The sequence below is a fragment of the Ursus maritimus genome, unplaced genomic scaffold, assembly GCF_017311325.1.
Source record: "Ursus maritimus isolate PB19 unplaced genomic scaffold, ASM1731132v1 scaffold_24, whole genome shotgun sequence".
In the NCBI taxonomy this organism is placed as follows: domain Eukaryota; kingdom Metazoa; phylum Chordata; class Mammalia; order Carnivora; family Ursidae; genus Ursus; species Ursus maritimus.
In genome coordinates, this window is record NW_024424897.1 from 14,982,452 (window position 1) to 14,999,521 (window position 17,070).

At 46.6% G+C, this 17,070-nt stretch overlaps 2 protein-coding genes across 4 annotated transcripts in view; both read right to left on the reverse strand.

Moving 5' to 3' along the window:
- Positions 1 to 1,474: 1,474 nt before the first annotated feature.
- Positions 1,475 to 6,305, reverse strand: LOC103665899 (translational activator of cytochrome c oxidase 1). 2 transcript variants are annotated; one of them, XM_040640421.1, is made up of 5 exons: positions 5,836 to 6,305; positions 4,597 to 4,646; positions 3,042 to 3,169; positions 2,356 to 2,533; positions 1,475 to 2,020 (listed from the first exon to the last, which is right to left on the reverse strand). In XM_040640421.1, the coding sequence occupies exons 1-5, from the start codon at positions 6,116 to 6,118 to the stop codon at positions 1,820 to 1,822; spliced, it is 840 nt and encodes a 279-aa protein (XP_040496355.1). In that variant the 5' UTR covers positions 6,119 to 6,305; the 3' UTR covers positions 1,475 to 1,819. The 2 variants fall into 2 exon arrangements, with proteins under 2 accessions (XP_040496355.1, XP_040496353.1); XM_040640419.1 differs by having other exon boundaries at positions 4,540 to 4,646; positions 5,836 to 6,304.
- Positions 6,306 to 10,246: 3,941 nt separating this feature from the next.
- Positions 10,247 to 17,070, reverse strand: part of DCAF7 (DDB1 and CUL4 associated factor 7) — a 29,980-nt gene continuing 23,156 nt past the window's right edge. Inside the window, exons 7-8 of one of the 2 annotated variants that reach the window (XR_569326.2) lie at positions 14,872 to 15,109; positions 10,247 to 10,310 (exon numbers count right to left, since the gene is read on the reverse strand). Coding sequence is in view for 1 of the 2 variants with exons in the window: in XM_008693592.2 (XP_008691814.1) it covers positions 14,937 to 15,109 (173 nt within the window). In the remaining variant the exon portion in view is untranslated. Of the gene's footprint in view, positions 15,110 to 17,070 lie in introns of both variants that reach the window. The other variant, XM_008693592.2, reaches the window with a different exon arrangement.

Consider the following 17,070-nt stretch of genomic DNA (forward strand, 5'->3'; position numbering starts at 1 on the left):
GAGACCATCTGTGCATAAGATACTTGGCCTGATTATTTTGTAGGTTTGCTGTGAAAATCAAATAAATAACATCTGAAAGTATCTTATAAATTACAAAGCAGCACTTTAAATTGCACTATTTTAAGGATGTGCTCGTCAGATATTTGGATAAGTTATCACCTTTAAAAACTAAAGAATGCAAGGGCGTCTGGGTGGCTCAGTTGGTTAAGCATCCGACTCTTGATTTTAGCTCAGGTCATGATCTCAGGGTCATGAGATCAAGCCCTGTGTTGGGCTCTGTGCTGAGTGTGGAGCCTGCTTGGGATTCTGTCTCCCTCTGCCCCTCCCCCTGCTCTCTCTGTCACAAATAAATAAATCTTTAAAAACAAACAAACAAACAAACAAAAAACTAAAGAGTCCAGGTGGTATCATGATTGTGAAATGAGGTGTAAGAGCACATGCTTTGGCACTCTCGTGGGTTAGTTCATTGGTTTTCCTTTCCTTAGCCTTGCTCTCCAACTGTTAGAGTCATCATGGAATTAGTAATCTGCTTTTCCTAGAAGCTGAAGTTATTATTTATAGCCAGCCAATTTGGTTTTTGTTATTTTCCTCATTTACCTGAATCTCCTTCAGGAAAATTACTCTGATCTCAGAACTGGCTTAAACAACTTATGAGTGGGTGATAAGAGGGATCAAAAAGCCACTCCAGGCCTGACTTGTCTGATGGGCTCCTGCACAGGTGACTGGCACTCCTGGTCTCTCTAAACCCAAAAGTGACCCTTAGGAGCCAAAGGTACGAAGGGTTGTATTTCCCAGCTGGCCAGGCTCTGACTCAGTCCTTTACCCTTCCTTCTATTCTCATTTCCTCTTCAGTTCCCAGTGCCCCATCATTTGGCAGCAGAGAGGAAAAAGAGCTAGGGTGGACATTCTGGGGACCAAGCAGCTTTCAAAGCCAGCTTGGCATAGCCTTTCCTGACAGCAGTCCAATCTGCTGACAGGTCTGCTCTGACCAATCTCAGAACACATGGGGGCCTGGGTGAAGCACAGCCTGGGAGTCCCTTATCATTGGCACTTGATTTCCTACTGGGTTAGAGCCTTAAGCTCTCTAGCAGAAGGAGGGCACAGAGGCCACAAGAAGAGAACAAGGATGCATGCACAGCAGCTCACACTGCCCCAGGCAGTTCCAGCAGACAGCAGTCCTGTGTCTGACCTCTGAGGTCCTACGTCTTAGAGCAGGATCTTGCTCCTGGTTAAGTACAGTTCCTGGTACACAGGTGTTTGACAAATACTATTTGCATGATTGATGACAGGTTTAGGTCACCAGATCAGCATTAGAGCACAGCGTGGTGCCTTAAGGGAGCTACATTTCTTGGGTCAAAAAAAAAAAGGGCCTGGGACTGGAGTAGTGGAACTAAACCTATAGACTTCAGAGGAAGTCGAGCAAAAACCCAGCTGGACAAAAACCCAGGAAAACACAAGAGCCACACAACAGGAGTGTAGCAATCCAGATCACTTAACATTATTTAAGAGCAGTTTCTAGTACAAGGGCCCTCAGGGCACCTGCCATTCCCACAAGGGCCAACTTCCTAAGATCAGAGTCTGATTAGCTGGCTGGCTGCACCCTGCATCCAGGAGGGCTCTGCGACACGAGCAGAGCTGACAAAGAGGCCCCACAGAGATGTAGTGATTCCCTTGGCCACAAAGCTGCAGATCTTGGTTTTATGCCTCCTAACCTGCTAGGCCTCCAATCTGCTTCAGTCTCAGGGTCGCTGCAGAAGCCTGTGCTCCAGAATGAGCTGCCAGTTGCCTAGGAAGGCCCCCGGGGGCACACAGAGCCTGGTTACTCAATGTTGTCATAGACCTGGATCACGTCCTCATGGTTGCCAAGAGCCTGGATGAGAAGGGCGGCCTGCTCCAGGTCGGGGTCTGCCAGCTGCACCTTTGTGTTGGGGATGAATTCTAGTGAACAGGACACCGAACACAAGCCCAGGGAGTCCAGCTTCTTCCTCACTTGATGCAGTGAAGAAGCATCACAGATAAACTAGGGACAAAAGAAAGTCAAAAGGTGAGGAGCCAGGAGATAACAGGATAAAGCCAATCAGAACTTTGCAAAACCTGAATGGAACTACTATAATGAATCACTGCGTTTAAGTTCCTACTAGCGGAGATACGGTTTTCAGAGTTCTGAATCCTTCTCGTAGTCCTCAGTAAAGTGAGACCTATCTAGTATTCGCTTAATAAATATTTGTGCAATATGGGAACTCTTTATGTCATTTGTACCCCAGGGTGCAAGAAAGAAGAAACAGAGAAGCACGCCTTAACACATCTATTAGGACCCTCTAGAAAGTCCACCAAACACCAAGGCTTCATACTCACTTTAAAAATGTTCTTTTCCTCTTCATCTTCAGTTTCCTTGACATCTTCAGCTCCTGCTTCAATTGCCAGCTCCAGGGCACGCTCTAGGTTCACAGCTTTCTTCTCTCTGTCCTCCACTCCAACCACGACCACCCCCTTCTTATCAAAAGAGTGGCGAGCTCCATCAGCCATCATTCCCCTCAAAGGAAAGGAAACACGCCAGACTGAATGTCTGTAGACACTCAGCCCCCACATAGCACTGCATTCTAATTACTGTTTCCCACCCAGCCTTTGGAGTATAGACATACATATTCTGAAGGAGAATATGCAGCTACCACCGGGCAAGAGAAAAATCCAAACATATCTCCATCCCCTTCTTTCTGCCCTGATTGCAGTTTAGTGGATGCAAAGACATTGCTCATCATTTAAGATTCCAGTCTTGGTGGTACATTTTAAGACCTGGACATCATATGGCTACAGATGGGAAAAATGGGACAAAGGGCCCCTTCTCCGCCTGATGAACAAGTCTTCCGTATCCTGTCTAGTACAGAACAAATTAAGGGAGAATAAATGATCCCATTTGGATTCTGCTAAGGATGAAGTATGCTTAAAACCTGAAATGCCACCAGGAACAACTGTACTTTCCTTGCAAAGAACTGGAACCTCAAGGCTTCATACCCTTCCACTCTCCCCAGACCTACACCTACCCATTCTTGTTCAGGATATGTCTGATGTCTGAATAGCACTTGGAGCCACTGTTAGATAATGCTTCAATGAGCAGAGAAGAGCCACCAGGGCCTCGGCCCTCATACAGCAAATAAACATCCTTGGTTTTCTGCAATAAACAACATGAGCACATTTTCCTGTTTCCCAATTACCTCTTGCATCCCAGCCAGAACACGGACACTAACTCCATGGGATGGGCACTCTGGGGTACAGCTTAGGGTCTCAAGTCTTTATTGTTATCCCCCACCTCTGAGAGGTGGCCCTTTGGGACCAACTTCTGAGGTAATTGCAAGTACAACCCCTTACTGGGAAGGAAGTGTTTCTCTGGTCCCTGAACAATCAATGAGCTATCTCCCAGTTTCATTTCCTCCCTGTCCCAGCTGAATCCCACATCTAACACACACACCACCCCACGCTCCCACCAAGACTCATCTTCCTACACCCATCTGGCATGAAACCCACCTGTAAAGTCTCCTACCCCTGGGGTGCTGAGTGTCGCTTTAGGAAATAGCACACCTGGGCCCTATCATAGGAACCACTGAAAACAGCATGGCCAAAAAATTCAAACAATTCATTGAAGGTCTAGTGACCAATCTCATTGGACCTCCCATGCTGCCTCCACTCATCGCTTGCCCACACATCTGACCTTCACCACTCTCTCCCAGTACCCTGCCTTGCTGCCTTTCCGGGAACTCTCAAATGACAATTTCTTCCTTCTTCTTTCACAAAGGAAATAAAGGGCCACCAGGTGGGGGGAAATCCTCTACTTCCACTTTATCTGCACCACAGCCCACATGACAGCATGTGTATAATGGTTAGAGAACAGGTTCTACAGTCTGTCTGGTTTCAAGTCTGTCGTTTTCTGTGTGACTTGGTCACCTAATCTTTCTGCGTCTCAGTTTCCACTTAAGGTTGTTTTGAGGATTCAGTGAGGTAATGCATACAAAGTTCTTATCAAAGTGCTTGGCCTAGAGTAAGCACTAAATAATTATTAGCTATTAAGATGCTTATCACTTTCTCAAATCCTTCCTACTGTCCCAGAGGAAGAGGTGTCCTCTCACCTAGGCTCAAAGACAATCCCCATAACTGCACTCTACACCTTGCGCCTCCCACCATCACTAATGCCCCGTCTCCCTTTCTACTGGCTCTTCTCCTTTAGGGCATACATATCTGAAAAACGTACCCTTCCTCAATCTAATATTCCCTACATTGTGCCCCCTTCTTTCTACCGCACTTCCTCACACTTTGGCTGAGTAGTCCTAGGCCGTCTGGTTCTGTACATTTTCTATTTATCCTATTCCTGATTGTGCTCCCATAACTACTGTCCAAGGTCAGAGAGCCACCAGAAGGCTCTGTATTGAGGGTTTCAACCACAATGCTACCCATCTCTCTGATAATCTAAGGAGTGTCTGGTAGCCTTCCAGACATGGGCCCTGGAGGGACTGTGATCAATAACAAGAAGTCAAACTGAAGACACACCCCCATTTTCAGCGATGCCTCAATCGTTGACTTGGGCATGTGCTTGCTGCGACACACCTCTAAGATGTTGGCCAGGTTGCTGTTGTGCTCAGGGTTGGGGCCTCCTTCTGAGATAGAGAGAAAAGAGTGAGTGAACACATCTCATTACAGCCGGGGAGAAAGAAGGGATTTCTGCCACTCTACCCACCCCCAGCCAAAAGAGCAGCAAGTCACCCCTTGGCTCTCAGTTAATTTAGAACATTTATTCACTATTTAAATGAAATATGGAGAAGCATTTTGGAAAAGAAGTTTCTAATTCACTATTTAAGGATGGATATCTTTCTGCTAGGTTTCAGCAAACACCACTTTGCAACAAAGAGGTAAGGATGAAAATGGTACCAACATTTCCTCTTGCTCTGACTCTACTACTTTGTGTATAATTATTGAAATGCTCATATGACAGCATGTAATCATGCTGTCTCTCAGGGTAAGGGCTCTACCTCATTATTCTGTATCACCAGTGCACATAACAAACACTCAAGAGTGTTGATCTCACTCAATATCAAGAATTTAGAAGGAAGCCAAGAGAAATATCAGGCACGAATTCTAGGGGTAAATTAGTATTTACTGAGTGCCTATTATGTGCCAGAAACGACCAGAAGGTGGGTACTATCCCTGTTTTACAGAAGGAAACTGAAACTCAGCAAGGTTAAGCCATTTACTCAAGGTCATACATTTAGTAAGTGACAGAAACCAAGTCTTCTTGACCCCAAAGTCCATGAATTTAAAGGACTTTTTTCTCCACTCTTACAGGTATCTTACACTAAATGCAAAAACAAAAAAGCCGTCTTGCCATGGCTACACAATTGAAAAAGACATGGTTGCAAACTTACCTTCCAAGAAAATATGTCTTAGGAAACTGTAATGAAGCAAACTGAGACTGGGCAAGTAATGGATTTATTCAATGCCCCTGCCACAACCTATGTGTTACCAGAGGGGAATAGAGGGCTTGATTTGTCTCTTCAGGCAAGATACACGTGACCTTACTCTTAGGGTCTGTTTCCATGAAGTACCCAGCTACACACTAGAATGAAGTCACTTTTACCATTATTGTCCTAACAGCAACTCCCTGCCAAGCAGGCAGACGCTCAGCATCTGGAAAGGTGAGTGGAGACATACAACGTAGGTAGGTGACCTGAGCTTTTATGAAGTGGGCAACGGTGGGAATTAGGAAAAGAAAAGAATATGAAGGACCAAGGGTCGGGGTGGGCCCTGCTTTAGCTGTGGGCGTAGAGAGCGCAGCAGCGGGTGACTTACCTTTAACTGCCAGGCGGATACTCAAACTGAGCTTGGAAAAGATGCGACTCCTCTCGGCGTCCTTGGGACCCTTGATATGCCGGACTTTGGACCACTTGTTGTGCCCAGCAGGAATCGCCGCGGTGAGGTGCAGCGTCCTGCCCGGAGCCGGAGTACAGCCCATGGGCTCAGGCTGGGAGGCCGCGAGGGTGGGCGGAAGAGCCGCCCGGACCCCGGAGCCTCGCGCCCCCCGCAAGCCCCGAGCAGCGACCCTGCTCAGGTTGACAGCGGCCCAAGCTGCCATCAGCTTCGACCTTGGACCTAGGTCAGCAAGAACAGCCGATGAGCGGCGGCCAAGGTCAGCCCGTGGCGTCCGAGGAGGAAACGAGCAGGTCCCGAGCCTGCGGCCGCCGCCACCCGTCACCAGAAACCCAACTGCTCAGGCCAGTCCGGCGCAGCCGCGATACAAAAGACCCAATAACATCCCCGCGGAAGCCGGGAGCGGTGCCTTAGATAATGTAGCACACTTCCTTTCCCCCGGTCCGTTCCAGAAACCCGCCCCCACCGCCCGAAAACTCCGTTCCGTCGCACGGTACTTGCTCCTTTCTCGCACCTGTGCAGAGCCGGGGTCGAGATGGGGGCGACTTTTAGAGTCCAACTGAAATTTTTAGCTTAAACTAATAGTTCACTTAGGAATGTATTATTGTTGTTGCTTATTATCCAAGCTACTCTGTGATGGGCTCGGCACTCTCCTCCTTGTACTTTGCCATATTAGCAACATCAGATTGCTCCTAGTACTTTCCCCATTTCCTGTCTTCAGCACAAACCTGGGTCTTTGCTGATCCTTGTTCCACTTCACTTCACCTGGCTAAATTTTGTTTTTCCTTCAAGATTCAGTTCGGACATAATTTTCCACCAAAGGAAAACATCCCCTAATTCTCCAGTTGCCCTCCTTTGGGCTCACATGACACTTCATATTCCCCTGTACCTTAGCACTTACCTAAAAATGTTTGTCTCCGCCACAATATGAAATTCTTTGAGAGCAGGACAGGACCACTGTGTCCAGCATAGTTCTTGTTTTTTGTTTTTTTAAATAACAGCTTTATTGAAACAATTCACGTCATACATCACCAATTTAAAGTGTATAATGGTTTTTAGTATATGTATTCACAGATTTGTGTTACCATCACCATAATAAATTTTACGTTTTAGTCACCCCAGAAAGAAACCATGTATCCATTAGCAGTCATTCCCCATTTTCCCCCAATTTTTTCAGTCCTGGGATATCACCAATTTACTTCTTCCTCTATGGGTTTGCCTATTCTGGACATTTCACATGAATAGAATCATATGTGGTCCTTTGTGACTGGCTTCTTTCACTTAGCATGATGTTTTCAGGGTTCATTGATGTAGCACGTATCAGTACTTCATTCCTTTTTTATTGCCAAATCATATTCCATTGTATGAATATACAACATTTTATTTATCCATTCATCAGTTGATGAACATTTGGGTTGTTGCCATCTTCTATTATAATATTGTCATGAACATTTGTATACAAGTTTTCGTATAGACATTTGTTTGTTTCTTTTGGGTATATACCTAGGAGTGGAATTGATGGGTTGTGTAGTAACTTGGTTTAATCTTTTAAGGAACTGCCAGACTGTTTTGCAACACAGTTGCATTATTTTACGTTCCCACCAGCAATGTATGAGGTTTCCACTTTTCTCCACATCCTTGTCAACATTTATCATCTCTTTTTTACTATAGCTGTTGCCACCCTAGTGGGTATAAAGTGATATCTTATTGTGCTTTTGATTTGTATTTCCCTCATGACTAATGATGTCAAAGATCTTTTCACATACTTACTAGCATTCATATATGGTATTACTTTTTTGTCATTTAAAAATATAGTTTAATATGTCACTTTGAATAGCAAAAAGGAAATTAAGGGAATTTATAATCACAAATAAGCATGAAGGCCAAAGTAAAGTCTGAGATTGCCCTGGCCCAGCCTAAAGTCTACCAAGGGCAAACCTGTAGTTCAACAAAGTCAGGCTACGGACTCAGTGCAACAGGGAAAACTCCACAGCAGAGGGATGGTGGGGTGTCTCACCAAGCAGAGGAAAAGATAATTATTATACGATTGTGAGGAAAGGTGGAAGTTAGGTGAAACTTCAGTGAAATAGAGTTTGATAGGCTCAACGGAACACAGAGCTGTATGAGAAGTGGGTCAACATCAGCTCTGCACTGCTAGGCAGTCCGAGTTCAGTTTCCGTGGAAACTACAAAGCTAAATGGGGAATGCCGTGTTCAGAAACACCTGCTCTGAAATTCTATACATGGGTTGGAAATCAAGGCTGCTTCTCTGTCGGAGTGATTTAGATTCTCCAAGCAAGACTGTAAGTCTTCATTCTCACTGATAGAATTTCAAACAGCAAACTTTCTGACAGTCCCTGATTTTACAGAACAAAGTTCCTAAGTGAATTTTTAAAAAGAAGTCACTCAGAGAAGGGAACTATGACACTTTTAAGTTGCAGGTGTGCTTGGGAGAAATATTGTTTCCTGTTAACTTTGCAGCTGGTTTTATGTATCTATTTATCTGTGATGAACGGCAGGACAGAATTACCTTCTCGGTCTGAGCTAATACTCAAGATAAATTCACGGATGACTGAGCCATCTCTAAAGCCTGGTTTTCAGGATCACAGAAATCATTAACATTGGTTGCTAATATGATGGTGTGGCAGAGATAGAACTATTTATCCGCCACTTTATTTCCTCTTCCTAGGTGTACAGGCAGACTATCTTTCTTAAACATCCTTGCAGTTAGGCTGGAATCATGTGACTGAATTTGGCAGATACAGGCAGGACTATTCCTAACATATTTTCCCCTTCTAAGCAACCTTGGAGTCCACAAGTTCTGGATGAGGTAGCTGACCGACCTCCAAAGGACTTCACATAAGCAAATAGTAAAATTTTGTTGTGTTCAGTCTCTGCGATGTGGGGGTTTGTTACTGCAGCTTAGCCCAGGCTAGTGAGATGAAAATTGCCGGTATGACTCTCCTGGAGCTCCCCTTAAAAACCAAAGAGCAGGAATCTCCCATACAATACATGTTGTCAGACTGTACAGCACAGTTCTAACAGAGCCAGCAGGTGCTCATTTTGCCACATAGTCTAAACTCTTAGTTTTTTGTTTGTTTTTTAAGTAGGCTCCACACCATGGGGCTTGAACTCACAGCCCTGAGATTAAGGGTCACGTGCTCTACTGACTGAGCCAGCCAGGCGCCCCCCCATTCTCCAGACCCACTGCTGCCCCCACCTCAATGCCTCTGACACGATGCCAGTTCCTTGCCAAATACTGGCTCATGGAATCAATCACCATTTGCCCTTCTTCTCTTCCCTTGAAATGATTAAATGTGAGCCCAGAATGAAAATAAAAATAAATGGAGGGAGTATTCAACCAGGACTTGGAGCATTTACACAGCAGTGGGGACAGCCACTCCTCCATCTTACCATGTTCGGGCGTAGGCTGAGGAAACTGGCTTGGACTTGGAAACCCCAGCCAGCCATCGGAACCTGGTGTCCAAACCCACAGGGTCTGGGAGTTATCACTTGTCATCCTTCAGAGCCAGTACTTCAATGCATCCTGATTACCCTGTCTTTTAAATCTCTTCAGTTATGCCCTGTGCCCTCCTTCCCTGCTGCCCCTGCTTTAGTTCAGGCTTTTACTTTTTCTCATCCTGACTGTTACAGTCGGTGAACTGACTCCCTGTTTCACCCCCTACTCAGGCATTTTCTTCACTGCCCCCTAAGGTGCAGTTCTGAGCAGGACTTCCCTCTACGCGAGTTTTCCAAAGTCTCATACAGGCGTTAAGGTCTAAACGTTCTGCAACGCACAGAAGACTCTGCCTGATCCGGCTTCTGCTTACCTCTCTAGCCACATTCCCCATTCAAAACCCCACATCCACTTACAATTCTCTGAATATGGCCATATTTCTCTTGCCTCTATAGTGTTGTACACGAATGTTCCCTCTGCTTTAAATATCTTTCCCTATTCCCAGAGACCTCCTACTCAGCCTTCAAAACTCAGTTCAAACATCCCTTGTCTTGTGAAGTTTTCCCTGACTTCCTCAGGCTCCTACCCAGGTGCAGGGGATCAACTCATCCTCAGGGCAACCAGTAAGCCTCAACACACCCGTATTGTACAACACTGCCAGGAAGTGTTTATCTGGGAGACTGCAAGCAACCTGAGGGTCACAGCCCCTGGCACAGAGTATGTGCTCTGTGTTTTATTAAAAGGGATGACTCAGGCTGTAGGATAGTGTGATGCACTGGGGTGGACTCTCATCCCCCAGCCGGTGTCTCTGGAACATGACCACAGTGGCAGAATGGGAAGAACTGAATTCATCACAAGAAGAAATTCAGTCAATCTATACATGTTCAAGTTTTATTACAAAGTATGATGGGCAGAAAATACGGTACTTCTTATACAGGAGGCTGAAACAGAATGAAAGGGTGAAAATTAGGTTTAATATACTCAGGAAGCAAGAAATAAAGTCATAGATGTAACACTCCACTTTCAGGTGCCTTTGAAGTCGCCTTCAATGGAGATTTACCATTGCGGTTTCACAGCACAGTGTTAACATTTTATTACAAGCCCTGTGTACAATCAGTCCTGTGATAATAATATTTTAAAAAGAAAAATGGGTGATAGTACAGTTCTGCAAGGGGGCAGCTTCCTCTCCACCTGACCATGGGAGGTCACAAAACCTAGAGTATAGAGGAAAAGTTTAAGTATATAACAAGAAATGAAGTTCAGACGTACTAGGCTAGAGGGGACAGAAATTGATTGGCTAGAGCTTAACATCTCTGAAAACAAGGAATCTCCGTTTTCTACACAGAGGTTTGTACAATCATGCTACAAGTTCACACTCGGGGGCGGGGGTCACTGACAGGGTCATAAAATACACAGGAACCAAAGCAAGTGATTCATACTCAACTCAAGCAAGTCAAAGCTTTAGCTCAACAAGTCTCGCTGCACACTGGCTTACCACAACCAATCCCAGGTGAGAGCACTGCTCTCTAACGGCAGACATCCCAAGTCCATAGCCACTGGGTTGTCCTATAGGTGGGGCCTTGTAAGTTTTCTAGCTGTTACACAGACTGCCAACATCGTCCTTCTTGAGTTCATACTTTCACTAGCTTATTTGTTTCTGGTTTGATACACCAGTCCAAGCCTCTTTGGGAAGGCACCTGCATGTTTCCATACTTAAAAAGTATTACCCACAAAGCAGCCTGAGAGGACCGGGCCCGCACTGTGAGGCCACACCTTTGACTCTGAGAGCCAGCAGCAAGACAATCGTGGGAGAAGAGGGTGCAGGTGGGAGAAGCAGGCAAGGCTCTGCAACAGGAGACACTGGGCAGCTGGCCCAGCCAGTACGGAGAGCCTCACCCAGGGCTCACAGTGATGCTCAGCCCAGCTCTCCTCCCTGGGAAATCCCAACTTAAGTGCCAGGCATGACCTTCCTTCCTCATTTGGAGTGCAGAGAGTAAAGGGAAGCGTCTGCTTTGAGAGAGGCGTCTACTTGAATGGTCTCCCTTACTCCAAGCCAGGCAAGCAAAGAAGCTGCCACATTCTCATACTGGGGATGGTCCTCCCATGTGTGGTAAACCCTACAGCTCCCACCTGTCCTTACCACCTCAGACTTGAGGCCCAGGCTGCAGCAGGGAGAAAGTTCTATGGGGGCAAGGCCAGAGGAAGAGAAAAGAAAAGGGAGGGGAGGAAAATCAGCAGGACTGTTTACAACCTCTGCTTCCTCTGCTCCGTACAAACCTGCAACCAAGAGCCATGATCAGGAATGGCTACGGACTCCCAGCACCTGCGGACCATTGCCACCAAACACCACCTACGGCTGCAGTGCTGCAGGAAGGGGCTCCTCTGCCCAAGCTGGCATCCTGTCCCCACAGTTAGCCAGTGTCACAGACACCTGACGGATGGTCCAAAAAGGCTGACACAAGCTGCGGGCACAGCCTCATTCCATGGCCACCCCAGACCTTTCATGCCCTCTAATATTTTTTCTCCCTTGATCTAAAGAAACACTTACCATAGACTTCCTCCTGCATCTCAAATCTCCTCTGAAAATTTCAGCCAAAACTATCATCAAAACCCTGTAGGAGTCTCAATTTTTTGTTTTTGTTTTTGTTTTTCCCCAAAATCTTAAATGGTTCTTAAGAGCTGATCCTGGTTCTGATAAGAAATTCTCACCCAGTGATCAAATATCTTCCCTCTTCAAGTCCTCGACTTGAGCTTCATTCCTCCCTAGAAGGAGAGGGTTCCCACTCTTCTTGGGGTAAACACTCAAGCCCCTGAAGGACTTGTACTCATTCACCAACTATCTGATGTGGAACCTGAAGCCGAATTTATTCAGCACCTCTCCGTCCCCTCAGAGCAGACAAGGAAAACAAAGTCAGCTTCAGTCCCGGGGCAGGAGCACACAGAAGGGCCACCGCCAGGAGAGCCAGAGCCCAGACATGCTGCCCTGTGGCCTTTCCAAGGAAGTCCTGGCCACCGCTCTTCTCACTCACAAGGAGAACAGATCCAGAGCCTCCCGCCTGTTTTCTCTGGTGGCAATTTGAAAACCTAAACAAATTAAACAGACACTTGCTTTTGAAAATACAACAGATCTCTGCTTCCCGGAGAATGCCTGGCTAAGAGGCTTTCTCAGTCTTGAGACCACACAAATCCACTCCTGAGCCATGAGGCCACCTGGCCTGTGGTGTAAATGGAGGGTAAGGGAGCTGGGACTTCAAAATACCGGCATCTCAGCAACTCTGTGTGTGTTTGCTCAGGGAGACTGGGGAGTCTCATCTGGGCCCCAGGTGGATGCCAGGAGGAGAAGGACTGCACTGCAGGACCTAAGGAGGGGTGAAAGGTCTGGGAGCCCGCAGGGCAAGGAATAAAACCCACCAAAAGTTGTTGGTTTACAGAGTAATAGCAACTTTATGCAAATATATTCTAATTACTACAGACTAATTTTTTCCCCTGATTGTTTTCCACTTCCAGTTGACAAATCTTCTCACCATGCAGACCACATTTAAGTGCAGATCAGGAAAGGAATCTTAACTTAGAACTCAGTGCAGTTAAACCCTGCCCCAGGAGGACCAGCCCCTCCTACCACTCTGACCTCCAACTCAGACCGTTTTCCAGGGGAAGGACCTGATGGCCTCCTAGAGCAAGCAACCATCAACTTAGACTTGCTACCCTTAAGGACCCTGGAACCAGCAAACACAATTACAAGCAGAGGAGGGCTCCGACCAAGAACTGCTCACTTCACACCACGGAATGACAGTGCAAATCTGGTAGTAAATGCAAGAAAGTCAACCTCAAGTGGATGGCCAGCTAAAGAGCCTCAAAATCAGAATAAGAAAGTAAAAAAGCAGAAGGGGTAATACGCTAAGAAAAGAGCCTTTTTCTTTGGACCTGTGTAGTAAAGCAAAGAGCTGTGACTTTGGAGATAAACACACATCTGCTTTGGAAAACGAGACTCAACCACAGAGTTTAAGGACCCAGGAGAACATAACTATTTTGTTTCTTAAGAGCAGGTGAGAACCCAAGTGGACAAAACCACCAGCCTTAAGGTCTGCTACTCTCCTACTCAACAGCTGCGCAACTCAGAGGGGCTCAAAAACCTATGACAGAACACGCTAGACCAAAGTCCCCCGAGACTCTGAGCATGTCCCCAACGCTGCCTGTCCGAAGACTCATCTACCACTGGATTCACACACAAGCCCCTCCGTGAAACTCAATCACGTAACGGAAACAGACATTGCAGCCTGCAAGTCCAATACTGCTCAGCACCTAATGGCGGCGGGGTTGGGGGGTGGCTTGGAGGGTTGACAGGTGCGCATTAACTGGCTGGCCCTGAGGCTGTCTATATTTACTTGATGGCCTGGGATTATCACAGCCTATTAGTCCACTCCTTCCAGGAGCTGACAGTCCCCCACACTCTAAAGGAGCTCTTGTTCAGGATTAGAGACATAGACTATGTGCCTCTCAAGCAGGACTCTCTCACTCAGAGTGGCCAACCAACAGTAAACCAACCGAATCGAGATACTAAAGTTCAGATTACAGATTGTGCTTGCCTATCATTCAGGACGTGAAAGAAAATGGCCTGGGACTTACATCTGGAGGGAAACACTGACTCGGAAACTACGTACTGGAAATTCACTCTAAGCTCAGCTTTTCTGAAACCATTCCCTTCAAGTCAGACACGCTGTCTCTCTCAGCTCTAACACATTGCCAGTAGGTCCCAGCGGGGTTGGACAGAGGTACTTTGGGAAGTAACAGAAGGCTTCACCTGTCTGTTTGGAGCCCAGAAGGCCCTCAAGAAGAGCCGGGCTGAGAAAAGGTGAGAGAACTGGCCGGCTTCAGAGCACCGAGGCGGTTTGGGACTCCTGGTCAGGTACGTTGCACTCAGGCAGTGATTCAAGAAGGCAAACTGCTCATGGGGTCAAGGGCCGAGTGCTAGATCCAGGCACTGAGGGAAGAGAGGAAGTGCTAATGGGGTGGACTATGAAACAAAGGAAGAAACCAGGAAGAGTAAAATTCTTTTCGTAAAAAAATTAGCCTGATAGGTAAAAAATATACAAAGTTGAAATTTGTTAAAGACATTGATAATAGGAGGAAAGACAACTCCAAATTGGTATTTGTTCCCTCATAAGTGCTAACATGACACAGACACAGATCGCCGCCTTGGGCAGCAGACAGATAAGAGACATCTGGGGCAGATGAATACAAACATAGCCAGTGCCTGCAATGCTCATTAACACAACAGCTGACAAACAAATATACAGAAAATTTTAATGGAGGAACCAAAGGAGAAGAGAAAAGGAGAGAAAATCTTAAAACTCAGCCCTGGGCTGAGGAGGCGCCACACAGCACTGAGTCTGGCACAGGCAGCGATGGGACGACTGGCCAGAACTCCTAGAGCAGCTTCTGGTAACAGTGGTGCAAAGCAATGAGAGACATACTGGCCACCAGAAACACGTTTCTTCTTACTTTGGGGATGGGGCAGAGGCAGGAAACACACAAGCCCCCGCCTCGTGGGCAAGGCGCTGCCAACGCTACACTCTGAGGATCTCCAGGCAGTTGTTGTAGCAGATGGCAATCCAGTCGGGCTGAGTCGACGCCCACTGCACGTTGTTGATCTCCCCTTCAGCTGTGTAGGCCAGGATAGGGTCCTCGATGGCCCGGGGCATTTGCTGGATGTCCCAGATGAGAGCCTGGTGATCATCCGCTAGTGACAGAGAAAGCCAGCAGCAAGGTCACAACTCAGGCGAGGAGGAAAATGGTTCCCGCATTTGGGGCGGGTGCAGGGATCACAGTTTACAAAGCATTTGCTCACCAAGATCCCAGCGAGGGAGGTTTTATTTCAAGCCCCCATTTTATAGATGAAGAAACTGAGACTCAGAAAATGTTCAGGCACTTGCCCCAAGCCACAGAGCTATGCAGCCAGTGAATGGCAGAGCACTCAGAGTGAGGCCACTATGTGTCCCAGGGCCCCAGGCACTGTGGCAGAGCTAGGACGGTACAACGGGACCTAGACGGGCACCTCTTACCTGGGGCAGGCATCAGGAAAGGACGATGGGATATAAAAATGATCCCCAAACATGTCATTTGCAGCCAGTTAAAGTACTTGAGTGATTAAAGATCCCTCTCTGATGATTCAGCTTAATGGGATTATGAACCTTTATACTTGGATGAGGTGTTACACAGATGAGACGAAGTGCTGAGTGGACATGTGCTATTAAAAACAATTTTCCCTAGAAAAGCTACCTTATTTGCCCTGGGAAATATCAGAAAGAAGTAATCACCTTAAAAAAATACATAAGCACACGAAAAAGGACTGGAAGAAAATATATCAAAACGAGAACAGTGGTACTATGAGGATGGCTAAGTTGTGAGTTATGTTTACTTGTTTCTAGTTGGTAAGTGATCTGTAATGTGGTCATTTACTTTTATAATCAAAACAATAAGTTCTTGATTTAGGGGGAAAAAATAAAAAGGCAATGACCTTCAATACCACAGTGTCCCCTGATCCTACCAGCCCAACCTAATGTGAAAACCTGTCTCTGATACATAAGAGATCTGAGGAGCCTAACAGGCCAGGCTCATGTGGGCAACACTAGCCTCCCGCCACGGCCATATAACTCAGGCGAGGTGCATCTTGCTTGACAGGGACAAGCTCTGTCAGGGGCTCTGGGGAGCTGTCTGCAACACTCAGCACGTCTAGAGCACTAAGTTCCTTCTCCTCAGTGCCACTCTCAACCAAGAACATTATTCAACCCCAGCTCCTTCAACTGCAGGGACTCGAGACGGGTACAACACACACAGCAGCGAGCTGGGCAAAGGCAGCTGTCAGGAGCCGAGGATGGGCTTCTACTGGGAGGCGCTGGTACCGTTCTCCATGAACAAGGGACCACACCATTCTTTCTCCCTTCTCCCCCTTCCCTGTCTACACCCCTGGGGGAAAAAAGAAGGCAATCGTGAAGGAGTCAGACCACAACCTGAGGTGCAAAGGCAGGCAGAAGGCCCCTAACTGCTCTTCAGTGACATACAGGCATGAGCAGAGGACCAAAAACAGGAAAAGTTTCATGCCTTTCAAATAAATACTAAAATAGCACAAAACCACCAAACTACTCTGCTCCTTTGGCTTCATAATGAACAAGGAAATGAGGATGCTACTGATTAGCGAGGAGAGGAAAAAGTATGTTAGAAAGAAACCTAAAGCACCGAAAATGAAAAAGATAAGAAACAGAACATGATGGGGTGAGAGTGGAATCTCATCTGTGTAAAATAAAGGGGCAGACATTTGTATTGGGGGGTATGTGTAGACATGTACCCACATAAAAAGGTCTCGAAGGAGACACACTGACTGTTGTCAGAGGTCACCTACGGAGAGGGGGACGGAGGCAGACACAGGACAGAGAAAGGTGACTTTCACCTTCCTATTTTATATACCTCAGTATTATTTTAATTTTTAATAACAGACTTATATAATTCCTAGAATAAAAACACACTGACAGCCAGCATATTTTTAAGGGGTACTCTTTTTGGTCTGGCAAATGGTGAGGTGGGAACACACCAGTGATCGAGCCACGCAGGGCCTTCGACACATCCAGAGACTCCTACAAGGTCATTCTGTCTTCCCAGGGAGTGTCAACCTTGGCCATTCCCAAACATTCTGTTCCATCTAAG

Coding starts and splice junctions, on each gene's coding strand:
- LOC103665899 (XM_040640419.1), bottom strand. CDS start 6,118: ATGGCAGCTTGGGCCGCTGTCAACCTGAGCAGGGTCGCTGCTCGGGGC. Junction 4,647..5,835: donor TATCCGCCTGGCAGTTAAAG/GTAAGTCACCCG, acceptor TCTCTATCTCAG/AAGGAGGCCCCAACCCTGAG. Junction 3,170..4,539: donor AGGCATCGCTGAAAATGGGG/GTGTGTCTTCAG, acceptor TGTTTATTGCAG/AAAACCAAGGATGTTTATTT.